Consider the following 13,569-nt stretch of genomic DNA (forward strand, 5'->3'; position numbering starts at 1 on the left):
TATAATATTTTGGTTTGCAGACCTTTTCAAAACCTTTCAAAAGTTAACACTTCCCAGGGTTCAGGTACTTCTATCAGTTGTGACCAGAAATCTGCGCATTGTATGGATTTAATAATTAGTAATTAGAATTATAGTGAGTCGGGGTAAGACCGGACGGATTTTAGACGAATTGAAATAGTCTAGCAAAAGCCCGATTTTCTCAGCACTAGTTCAAGATTTACTACTTAAAACTGATGTAAATGACAATTCATTTAGCATCGCTTTGCTCTACAAAAAGTTTATTCTTATAAACTCAACAGTTTCTGATTTTAAGGCGTTTAAAAACAACACTTACTTTTTTTATGACTATGGTAAAAATTACTCTTCGGGGTAAGTTCGGACATGCTTTTAAATGCACTTCTATTGAATATAGCATAAGGTCGATCAAAAAAATATATCCGATCTTTTACGGTCTAAAATGATGTTTTGACGATTTTTTTTGAAATCCACTTTACAGGCGCGCGGCTCGTCGGAGCGACGCCCAGAACCTGAAGGTCGATGCAAAACAAAATGAAGTCGTACAGAATTTTGCCCTCGTAAATAAATATGCTCGTATTCGCCGAATTTTTGATGTTTACGTTCTTACCCCATGTCCGGACTTACCCGGACTCACCTTACTTATTTCAATTTTTACCTCCTACCATAAAAAAATTGTGAATCGATCTCTTAAAATATCTTGATGAAAGAATAGACATATACCTACCTCATATTTAAAAAAATTGACTTCTCTAAAGTAGGTACCTACCTAGATAAGCTGCAATTATCCAAAACTTGTTTCTTAATATATGTATACATAATGTAAGTATTTGTTTTAACATGTATATGTAAGAAGAAATATAGTAATTGTTGTAGTTATACCTGTACATTATACAATGACCAATGTACATATTGAGTGTACCTACCTAATGAAGAATAATAGTGCGGTAAATAGAGACATGCAAGGTCACAAAAAATCATATTTTTATAATATACAATCTAAAATAGACGTGATTAATGATCGGAACAATAATATACCTACCTAATGAAATATGTAATATTTTATGTAAAATTATAAAAGACTCAAAATTTATTGCGTGCTTGTGATCATACTTAGTTATTTCTAAATTATAATTAGATTATAGGATGTTTTTTCCACGATTTTAAAGGACATCGATATGTTTAGACTTTAGAGATTTTGAAATCGTTGTCGGTTTAAGAATTATACCTACATACCTACCTACTCTATATAAAATATTAAAATTATGAATTAATAGCTGAGTCGAAACTATATCAAGCTTATCTCAAATTGCCTCTAGGTCTAGGCAGTATAGGTATTACTTGTTGTTGTGGGCACATAGGTATAGTACAGATCTAACAAATGCTATTTTCAAAATAACTACCTATTATTTTCTGCCAAACCCATAATTTTGAGCTTCCAGTCATGTTACAAGTTGGATAAACTTAACCCGTATTTTCATGCAAACTGCCCCATATTAACGTTTCGGTCATTTGCAGTTTCCAACTCAATAGTCACCTTTATCACAAAAAAAAATTAAATAAAAAAAAGGATTTATGTTCACATCACTTCATATTCACTAGGTAGGCACATTTTATAGAACAAAGTCCTCCAGCCTCCTCCGCGTCTGTCTATCACACTTACTTAGTTTTGTCGCGAGTAGTAATTTCAAACAATCTCGTAATGAATATAATATTAATTAATATAATAACAATGATATGAAAAATACTTTACTAAATTTGTGTTGATTCATTGTTAAAAAAAACTGGGCGTGCGTGCTGAACCACACAGAGGATGGTTCCATAGTAAAACCACAGACTAATAATAATATACTACGTAAAACTATCAATTATGGAAAATTGATAGATTGAGAAAAACTTGACATCATCACTACACTACATAGTATAAAACAAAGTCGCTTTCTCTGTCCCTATGTCCCTTTGTATGCTTAAATCTTCAAAACTACGCAACGGATTTTGATGCGGTTTTTTTTTAATAGATAGAGTGATTCAAGAAGAAGGTTTTAGTATATAACTTATTAGGTTTTAGATAAATCGGGCGAAGCCGCGGGCGAAAAGCTAGTCGAAATATATAACAGTGTTTTTGATATAAAAAAGGCTGTGTCATGTAGGTAAAGAGAAACGGACGAAAATTGGGGCTTGAATGATTTTCATCCGGTTTACAATTATTCTTTCCTTAAAAATTGCAATGACATAAATTGGTCCAACAATCTTAAATAACACTTAATGGGTAGGTAACCTTAAAGTGTTCTCGTCGAACGAAAACATCGAACTAAATACATAAAAATGATTGAATGTTCTTAAGATAAATTCCAGAAACTAATTTAAGTTTATGAATGATTTTTCATTTGAAGCTATAGACATCTTGAAAATATTCCCAAATAACTAGCTTTCCGCCCGCGGGTTCGCCCGCGTCTCTAAAGAAAAACCCGCATAGTTCCCGTTCCCGCGGGATTTGCGGGATAAAACCTACCCTATGTAATCCAAGTTAAACTCTATATGTGTGCTAAATTTCATTGAAATCGGTTCAGTAGTATTTGCGTGAAAGAGTAACAAACACACACACACAACCAAACATCCTCACAAACTTTCGCATTTATAATATTAGTAGGATAGGATTAGTAGGATTAAATCCCTAAACGAATAGAGAGAGCTCAAAAACTGAATCTAAATCTAAAATACCTAGGTATATAACAAAATCTCATAAGTTGGGGTACTACACGTTTCATTTTACAAGATGTAAGATGCAGTCGATCAAATCTAGAGCTATTATTGCCCTTATTAATAGAATGGAATAAAATATAAAGCTACGAATTACGAGAACCTTCCGACGTTTTGGGACCATCGCGTCGGATAAAAATTAGTTAATGTATCGAAATTCCTAGTGGTTAAGATGATAAGAAAATAACAACTGTTAAATGATAATCAGAAAAATACAACTATTTTACAGTAAGCATTATTTTTAAAATGGACTATTTCGACGTTTTCATAATGTAATATCCTTATATTTTTGATAGCGAGATTAAAGACGTTGATAAACATTGGTTCGAATATATTTATTGGTGTTTTGTTTACGAAGAATCATTGTCATCAAGTATAGTTCGGGGCGCGCACAAGAAATAGATTCAATAATTGAAATTATGTAAGTATTGAATAACGTAGTTAAATTTGTAAAGCAAGAATAAACAATTATTGTTGTCTATACATATTATAATAAATCTGTAGAAGGGTCAATTCTGTACATTGAAAATATTGAAAAAATAAATACCAGGGGGTGTTACTGGATCGATACCAAACCCAAATATGTGATTAAAAAAATTTTTGTCTGTCTGTCTGTCTGTCTGTCTGTCTGTCTGTATGTGAAGGCATCACGTGAAAACTAGCGGTTCGATTTCGATGAAACTTGGTATAATTATACCTTATTATCCTGGGCGTAAAATAGGATACTTTTTATCCTGGAAAAATACGTAGAAAAAAATTAATCTTAATTTTTCAGTTTTATCCATAGACGTTGTTCCGTAGAACCGCGAACACACGTTGCGTATTATTATAGGCCTAACTGTATTTGGGAATTCGGTCCAATAGATATTTATAAGATGTTATTGTCAGAGGTCTCAAAATGGAGAAATAAACCATCCACGCGAAGACTGACATCCGCGCGGACGGAGTCGCGGGCGGAAGCTAGTATTAAATAATATGTTCGGGTGTTTGTATTTTTATTTATATTATTGTTTTATGTAGGTATTATTAGTCGTGTCAATATTTTGAAATGTCCATTGTTGGGCATAGTCCTCCCCCATAGGTATCAAAAACGCCTGCTTTCTGCCCCAACGGCCATCGGTTCTACCAGCCAAACGACAATTCAGCTTTTAATCCGGTGGGCTATATCGGTGACATTAGTTGATTCGATCACGCAAAGAATTTTGCCCTTTTTAATAAATTTCTGACTTTATTAACTACCACAACTGACTCGAGAATTTTTCCATACAGGATGTTCGGAAGTCTTCTAATTGCAGCAGCAGTATGTGTGTTGGGCTGGCTGTACGTGCGCTGGTCGCGAGTGCGGCAGTACTGGGCGAAGCGCGGAGTGCCGCACTTACCACCAAACCCCCTCTTGGGGAGTCTCACTTTCCTGCAGCGACAGAATACCGTAAGATTTTTCGAATTGAATATTCACCTATAGTTTGTATCTACAGTGTACACTCACGTTAATAATTATATTCATTATAAGACATTATTTTCAATACTACATTTAAATAAAATTCACAGGGAAAATGGTTGATAAACATGAACCAACATTTCAAGACACCTTATATAGGCGTGTGGTGGTTTTGGAGACCGGCACTCATTATCAACTCCCCTGATATCGCCAGAAATGTTCTAGTCAAGGACTTCCCCAACTTCAAGGATAGATTCCTGAGTTCCGGCTCTTCGGATCCTATCGGACATCTCAACATCTTTACAGCTAATGTACGTAAATTATTTATTTAATAATATTACAGTCATCCTTTTTTAAAAAGTTAAAAAGTTAAAAGAACAAGTGCGATCACATATGGATGCGATTGTATTTTACTATGGGAAAATAATAAAAGAAAGTCGTGTTATAACTCAATTTCGTCTGAAAGGATTCCTATTCCGTAATCATCTGCCTAAATACTCTTAAAAATTTGAAAATCTTGTAGACCTTGCAGTTTGCATTTTGCATTCTACCAATACCCTTTACAGCTAGAATTTGATAGATGTAAATTACTCATTGATTTACTCTTATGTTTTAAGGAGCCACTATGGTCTTCTATCAGACGTCGGTTAACAAGCATCTTTACCGCCTCCAAACTGAGAGCTCTACAGAATCTGCTTGATACTAAAGCGAATCAAATGGTACAACGTATTAAAAATACCGAAGACAAAACCAGCATACGCATAAGGGTGAGTTAAAAAAACTATAGAGTCTCTGTCAAGAAACGAATGTTGGACTTTTATAGAAGCATAATTATTATTGTTTGATCGGATTAATAATATAGTAAATGGTCAAAACAAGAAAAATACGTAGGTACAACTCCACCTAGTTGTTGATTATATATGATTTCCAGATGCTATTCACGGACTACACTTCAGACGTGATAGGCACGGCCGCTTTCGGAGTGGAGACCAAAGCGCTTGCCGGTGGCGAGTGCCCGATGCGCAAAGTTACTAAGAGTTTCATGACTTTCAACCTTTGGCGGGGCCTTAGCTGGAGTAGCATCTTCTTTTTCCCAGAACTTGTTAACATATTCAGGTATTCAAAATTTTAAGTCGTTTGTCATTGTTTTCTAATTTCAGAGCGGCTAAGTACATTTCGGAATTGTATTGATAAGTAAAGATAAATTATGATATTACATTATTTTGTACTCGTATGTATAATATACACGTAACATAACGTCTCCATTTCAAGCGGACGACAAATGATTAATAATTGAGGTGAAATGATGGAGATTGGAGATACCTAATAGTTACATATTTTAAAATTTTCAGGTTCTCATTTCTCCCCAAAACGGCTACCGATTACTTCACGAAAGTGTTCCGCGTGGTATCGGATCAGAGAAAATCACAGAAAAGTCGTATCGGTGAACCCAAGGATTTAGTTGATGCTCTTATTAAAATAAAACAAGAATCAGACCTTAACAATGAAGGTATGTACTAACCTTATATTCAAGCGAACGTTATAATTAAAATGAATGAATGAATGAATGAATGAAAATACTTTATTTGCACCAACACAAGGAGACAATAAGAAAAAACACATGCAAACAAACACGTACAAAAAGGCGGCCTTATCGCTAAAGCAGCGATCTCTTCCAGGCAACCTTTAGTCGAGGATCATGAGAATTACGTTTTATGATGAGGTTGAATAACTGAGGTTAAAACTTATAAAACGTGAACCATAAATTATAATTATTTAATTGAAATGTAGAAATTGATATTTTTGTTTCTTTTTTTGGCATTCTCATGCTTTATAAATATAAATTTATAAAAAATATAAAAAAATCGATGACGAGGCGGGACTCGAACCCGCATCCTTTCACGCCAATCCGGCGCGACCGGCGCTACCCGCCAGAGTTTTTTCTATTCTTTATAAATTTATATAAGCTTGAAATGTATATTAATTTTTTATTTGTAGGTTTAACTGAAGATACAATAGTGGCACAAGCTGCAATATTCTTGCTGGGAGGGTTTGATACATCAGGCGCTGCTCTAACGTTCTCATTATATGAATTAGCGTTCCAGCCAGATATACAAGTAAGATCTGTCATTAGCTTTCTCATTATTATTGATCACACTGAAATTTGTTTACGCCGTAGGGCAGTTTTTAATTTTCGACATGACTGAACCACTTTTAACGAAACTTCACACACTTAAGCAGGTCACAATATGCCTACATACATCTTTAAAGTTAGTAGACCTTACCTCCAAAATGTCTTGTTTAGAATTTAATCTATACTTAATATTATAAAGCTGATGAGTTTGTTTGTTTGAACGCGCTATAATCTCAGCAACTACTGGTCCGATTTGAAATATTCTTTCGGTGTGAGATAGCCCATTTATCGAGAAAGGCTATGGGCTATATATTATCATCGCGCTAGGATTAACAGAAGCGGAGCAATGCGGGTGAAACCGCGCGACACAGCTAGTAAAAGATAATCGAAAAATTCTGTAACTATGAAAAATCTTAATCAGCCTCATTTAAAGGTCATTGTTATAATATTATAATTTGTTAGATAATAACATACTTAACTATAAGCTTGAACTCGTTTTATGTTTCAGGAAAAAATTTACAGAGAGTTAATGGAAATACAGGAGCAAAATGAAAATGGCATCTTGGAGATTTCAAAACTTGGAGAAGCGGTTTATTTTAATTGTGTTCTCAAAGGTGGATAATTTTTTATATAATATAGTGGTCGTCCGTAGTGGTATTCGTATAAGGAAAATATTTTGCTGTTTAGTTTGTTCACTGATGAGTCATACATTTGGATTCGCATTTTGCCTCGTCAATTATTGAGGAAACATTCATAATAATATACTAGTGTCGTCGCGAACCACTGTTTGCACATTCGTCTTTACTATGATTACGTTTTTTATTTTAACCTGACTCCGGCGAATAGCGAGTGATCTCCTTATTCGCCTGTGTTAAGTGTTTTCCTCATTCGTCTTGCTATTCGCACGAATGTGTAAGCACCATCAAGCATAAAACATTACAAATTACTTACTTCTAGATGTAAATAAGGTAGAGTCTTTTAAAGTATAAGACTTCAACTTTCGTCGAAACAATAAATTTTCATACAGACAATTAATGTTCTTCGTATAATCGCTAAGGAAACCAAATATTAATTTATATTACAGAAGTTCTTCGAAAATATTCTACAATGGGCTGGCTCGACAGAATAGCCGTAAAAGACTATAAAATAGATGATAACCTCACAATCGAAGCGGGAACACCGATTTGTGTCAACGCTATTGGCATGCATTATGATGAAAATTACTTCCCAAATCCCTTAGAGTTCGATCCCGATCGATTTTTGCCTGAAAATGAGAAAAATATCAAACCATTCACTTACTTGCCATTTGGAGAAGGCCCTAGAAACTGTATTGGTAAGCGTAGAATCGATTTTGTATTTCATTTATTCATTTATATTTAACTACCCATACATTTCAGACCCTAACCACCATAACTTTTTTTTAAAGCGATTTTAGGCAGAAAATATTATTTTACCCAGAGTCTAATTTCCCTAGTCATTGTTTGTTACATATTAAGATGATAAAAGTGAAAACATCCCATACGTGTCCCTATTTTTTAATTATGAACATAAGGTAAGTTCATAGTTAAAAAATGGGGAATAAAGGTGTATTTTACTTGCTTAATTCCGTAAATTTTGCGAATTTACTTTATGAGTATTTTCTTTTTCAGGTAAACGGTTCGGCCAGATTTCGGTTCGACACGCTTTGGCACATGTGATCATTAATTACATCGTCGAGCCTTTAGCAAATGGACCCAAGCCAAATGAAGTAGAATTAGAGAAGCATAGTCTCTTCTACGTTCCAGGCCAAGATCTTTATGTTAATTTTATCCCTAGAAATTAGTATTGAAACAAAAATAGGGTTGGTTGTATATTTCTACATATATTAACACCTTTAGGTTTTGTTAAGGATTTATTAGGTACCTCAGTATATGCACTTATTAACCAACTTCAAAAAAAAGAGGAGGTTATTAATTCGGCCGGTATATTTTTATTTTTTATGTAACTATGTACACCGATTACTCCGAGATTTCTGAACTTATTTACGTGATCCTTTTTAAAGTGAAACTTTTATTACATCGTCTCAAACTTTTTGGTCTGTGTAGCGCATGTCGCGTGATGACAATTACAATTTCACTTTTAGCGTGGTTTCATAAAACCACACATTTTTTTGTTTGATGCAGAATGGTGTCGAATAAAATTGGTCCCACAAAAAATTTTAATCGGATTTTTGTCTGATCTCGATGACTTAATTGAAATGTAGTAACTTTGATTCACTTCCCGGTAACCGATTGAGCTGAAATTTTGCATACGTATGTAAATTGGATAGCGATGAAAAATTATCATGACATAGAGCTGATTTGATGATGGAATCGGAAGGTGGCCAATTGGCCATAGGAACTTAGTAATATATTGACTAAACTTTATCGAGTTTGGATTCGTTTGATTCGTGTTGAAAAATACTTACACTAAAAAGTATTAAATAAAAATAATTTCGTTAATTTTTCTGTTTTATATTCCTGTAATCATAAGACCGGCTACTCAAGTATCTGCAGCAGGGGCAATATTAGAATTGGACCCTTAATTGGCTCCTTAATTATGATGCGTAAAGGCAAGCAGGGGCAATTTAGAGAACACCTGAAATTGCTCCGACCGCCGACCAACCGAGCTTGTACCAATATCGCCCCTGCGGCAGGTACGTGAGTAGCCGGCATAAGATTATTTTTTTCTTTTTATATAATTTGGGTTAACATCTTTTATAAGATATCTGTCACTTTTACATCAGCCTTCTATTATAGAGAGAGCTATATAGTTAACTATAGAGTTACAAGTTTTAGTGACCTACCAATCTTGTGAGGACCGAATAAAGATTATTTAATTATTTATATTTTTTTAAATGTCTTTTATATCGTTATATTAAATAAAAAATATTTAAAATCACTAACTGTGTTTTAATTTTGCTTTTCGAAAATAACCTTGATACCTATTCATGCAACAAAAAATTAAGATTGGATGAAGAACCTTGGAAGAGACACCTATACATATAATAACTATGCAACCATTATGCAACTATTTATATCTTAAAAATATCAGAAAAAAATTATGACTACACTAGCTTCCGCCCGCAACTCCGTCCGCGCTGATGTCGGTCTTCTCGTGGATTGTTTATTTCTCCATTTTGACTAACTCTGACTATGACATCTTATAAATATCTATTGGACCCAAATACGACTATAGTTCAGGATACATCGCCCATTTTTGTAAGTGACTACTATCAAGCTAATTTTCCGTTTGTAGCTTTATTTTGATGAGACGCCCCATAATTTCGTGTACGAAAGTCTCGATTGTGGTAGCTAACAGAGATAACAAGGATAAAAATTTTTGATTTGATGGTTCTCAAATATTTATTACTAACTAAATTTTTTTTTTGTTCAATCTCAAGATAATTACCTAAATTCTATGGTTGGTTCAAAGAGTCCCCCTTTCCAAAGTGTATCGATAACGAGGTCATCATAAATGATTACTAACAAGCTGATTTTTTTGTTTTCACTTAGTTAATGTTTATATAATTCAACAGACATATTGTCCTACAAATTGCGTAATAAATATTTGAGAACCATCAAATCAAAAATTTGTATCCTTGTTATCACTGTTAGCTACCACAATCGAGAGTTTCGTACACGAAATTATTCGGTGTCTCATCAAAATAAAGCTACAAACGGAAAATCAGCTTGATAGTAGTCACTTGCAAAAATGGGCGATGTATCCTGAACTACTAGGCCTATAATAATTAAGGAGATCCCTCTATTGAGCTACTACTGTTGAGTTCGCGTTCTGTAGTAGGTACCTAAGTATTTTTTTTTTCATAGTAATTCCGTCCTTGATAAGTAGCATGTAGCAGTAAATTACTGACAGTGACGAAAACTTTACAAAAATAAAAAAGTGATCGTGACAATGCGACAGAAAGTTAATTGAGAGCTTCAGCATGCACAACATTGTTAGTGAGCTCGTCCGGAATAATATGGTAGACACCATTCAATGTTAGGCAGAAGGGCTTCTACATTTTAACGCGGACGCGTGGGTGAACTGAAGGTTCACCCTGGCGACATGCGTAAGGGCGTTCCCCCTTGACGGGTATCTCGAAACTCGGCTTGGGCTGTCGCTTTAGTGGAGGAGGCCGGAAGGGCCCTAGTCGGACGGGGCATCGCGCGGCCTGGAACGCCGTCTTTTTATAGGAGCCGGGGAGGCGTGGCGTGTGCTGAAAACGGTTCAAGCCAAATCCGACTTTCGGCGCAACAGGTTACGGCGCTGAATCCACTGCGGGTAACGCAACGTATGTTTTAAAGAATAACGTCTATCGATAAAATTTAAAAATTAAGATTTATTTATTTTCTACGTATTTTTTCAGGATAAAAAGTATCCCATTTTATGCCCACTATAATAAGTTATAATTATACCAAGTTTCATCGAAATCGAACCGTTACTTTTCACGTGATGCCTGCACATACAGACAGACAAAATTTTTTTAAATCACATATTTGGGTTTGGTAACGATCCAGTAACACCCCCTGCTATTTATTTTTACAATATTTTCAATGCACAGAATCGACCCTTCTACAGATTTATTATATGTTATACTTATATGTATATATGAAATATTATAGTTCAGGATACATCGCCCATTTTTGCAAGTGACTACTATCGAGCTAATTTTCCGTTTGTAGCTTTATTTTGATGAGACGCCCAATAATTTCGTGTACGAAAGTCTCGATTGTGGTAGCTAACAGAGATAACAAGGATAAAAATTTTTGATTTGATGGTTCTCAAATATTTATTACTAACTGAATTTTTTTTTTGTTCAATCTCAAGATAATTACCTAAATTATTCGAAAAAATATTTGTCCTACAAAATCTATGGTTTGTTCAAAGATTCCCCCTTTCCAAAGTGTATCGATAACGAGGTCATCATAAATGATTACTAACAAGCTGATTTTTTTGTTTTCACTTAGTTAGTTAATGTTTATATAATTCAATAGACATATTGTCCTATAAATTGCGTAATAAATATTTGAGAACCATCAAATCAAAAAATTTTATCCTTGTTATCTCTGTTAGCTACCACAATCGAGAGTTTCGTACACGAAATTATTCAGTGTCTCATCAAAATAAAGCTATAAACGGAAAATCAGCTTGATAGTAGTCACTTGCAAAAATGGGCGATGTATCCTGAACTATTATTATAATAGTTCTGTAAAAGACAAGACGTTCTGAAGAAGACCGTATTTTCCCAATCTATGTATACCTATAAATGTGTTACCGGAAATATATGAAATCAAGGTATTGTATACAAATCCTAGGAAATTTGTACAATTCCGATACCATTTAGGAAATGTATAAAATATTGTTTAATAAACTAATCCTAGGAAATGTATAAAGTAAATGATTTCTGTAATAAAACACTGTATCGGGTAACAGTCTTATCGTAAAATAATAATAATATGTCCATATTATCTTACTAATTAACATTTCTTAAATCAACTTATATTCAATCAAATCAAATTTTCATTTGGTAAGAAATCAGTCCCCTCGTCCCACTGCCCCGTGTACACGTCCCAGTCGGATTGTATAATCCACCGTATTAGAAACGGCTGGCATTTTGTAATATGACGAAATTCGTCTTTTTCCAAAATTCTACAAAAAGACTGTCGCGAGCCGACGGAGCCCCACTTCGTGGGGCTCCTATTTCTGTGTAGTTTTAAAAAACACAAACCTAACCTAACCCACCCCCTTATCCACACCAAAAATTTCTGATTATGAATTTTCGGCCCTCCCCCCCTCGTCCCGCGTACCTTCCAATATCCTAGATGTTTTACATTTCTGATTGCTATTTAGGAAATGTATAGATTTCCTAGGCGATGTGTATAAAATAATTTATTTCACACATTTCCGTGCGATTTTAGGAATTACATACATTTCCTAGGAATTTTATACAATGACGGATTACATACATTTCCGTTAACATAGGTATGTATGTAGTTATAAAATATGTATCTATAATAATTTCTTAATCTTATTAGGAATAAACTCTAAACTTTGAAAGAAGCCGACGCGTGAACTACACACTCAAATAAATACATAAATGCAAATGATAACAATTGCTTTATATTACCATAGAATATATTATTATACTCTAACGATAATACTATCTAGTAACTACTATCTGTGTAATAAAATGATATTTTTTTTTGTTGAAAACCACGGAGATACATACTACGATTGGAAACTTTCTGACGTTTTAGCCGACTTAAAAAAAAGGAGGAGGTTCGGCCGGTATATATTTTTTTATGTATGTACACCGATTAAACCGATGTTTCTGAACCGATTTACGTGATTCTCATTTTGATTGATGCGGAATAGTTTCGAATTTGTCCCCTAAAATTTGATTCGGATAGGCCCACTAGTTTTTATATATTTTATGAGCATACACTATAACTACATATAATAAAACAAAGTCGCTTTCTTTGTCCCTATGTCCCTTTGTATGCTTAATTCTTTAAAACTACGCAACGGATTTTGATGCGGATTTTTTAATTGATAGATTGATTCAAGAGTAAGGTTTTAGTATATAATTTATTAGGTTTTAGACAAAGCGGGCGGTTAGCTAGTCTACACTAATATTGTAAAGAGGAAAACTTTGTTTGTTTGATTGTAATGAATAGGCTCATAAACTACTGGACCGATTTTAAAAATTCTTTCACCATTCGAAAGCTACATTATCCACGAGTAATATAGGCTAGGTTTTATCCCGGAAATCCCACGGGAACAGGAACTATGCGGGTTTTTCTTTGAAAACGCGGGCGAAGCCGCAGGTGGAAAGCTAGTATTTAATAAAAATAGCACAACTAAATAATATGTAAGTAGTAATTAATATGTAATATCAAATCTTTTTTATTTTTTACTTTTCGTTTTTGAAGGCGGCTTTTTATCGTAAGTAGATAGTTATTTTTATATGAACATAAGTTTAAAATTATTATAAGTGGATAATATTATATGGTACCGAACATAAAATAACAAAAGATATTAGTATACTTAAACAGAAAAATACAATATTATTACTGTAAGTAGACATAATATTCAAAATCGGCTATTTTTACTAAAAATCTCGTAATGCAATGCAAATATTGATAGCAAGATTATACCAGACGTCGTTGCTTGACGAAGATAAACTAGACGTACGAATATA

General features: G+C 33.9%; 1 protein-coding gene across 1 annotated transcript; it reads left to right on the forward strand.

The window, feature by feature from the left end:
• The first annotated feature begins 4,045 nt into the window (after positions 1 to 4,045).
• Positions 4,046 to 8,676, forward strand: LOC123693048 (cytochrome P450 6k1-like). Its single transcript, XM_045637956.1, has 9 exons — positions 4,046 to 4,204; positions 4,324 to 4,524; positions 4,831 to 4,980; positions 5,145 to 5,329; positions 5,566 to 5,723; positions 6,212 to 6,330; positions 6,856 to 6,961; positions 7,432 to 7,680; positions 7,997 to 8,676. Exons 1-9 carry the CDS (start codon positions 4,046 to 4,048, stop codon positions 8,167 to 8,169), a joined length of 1,500 nt encoding a protein of 499 aa, XP_045493912.1. The 3' UTR covers positions 8,170 to 8,676.
• The last annotated feature ends 4,893 nt before the right edge of the window (positions 8,677 to 13,569 follow it).

Source organism: Colias croceus, chromosome 7 (assembly GCF_905220415.1).
Source record: "Colias croceus chromosome 7, ilColCroc2.1".
Lineage (NCBI taxonomy): Eukaryota > Metazoa > Arthropoda > Insecta > Lepidoptera > Pieridae > Colias > Colias croceus.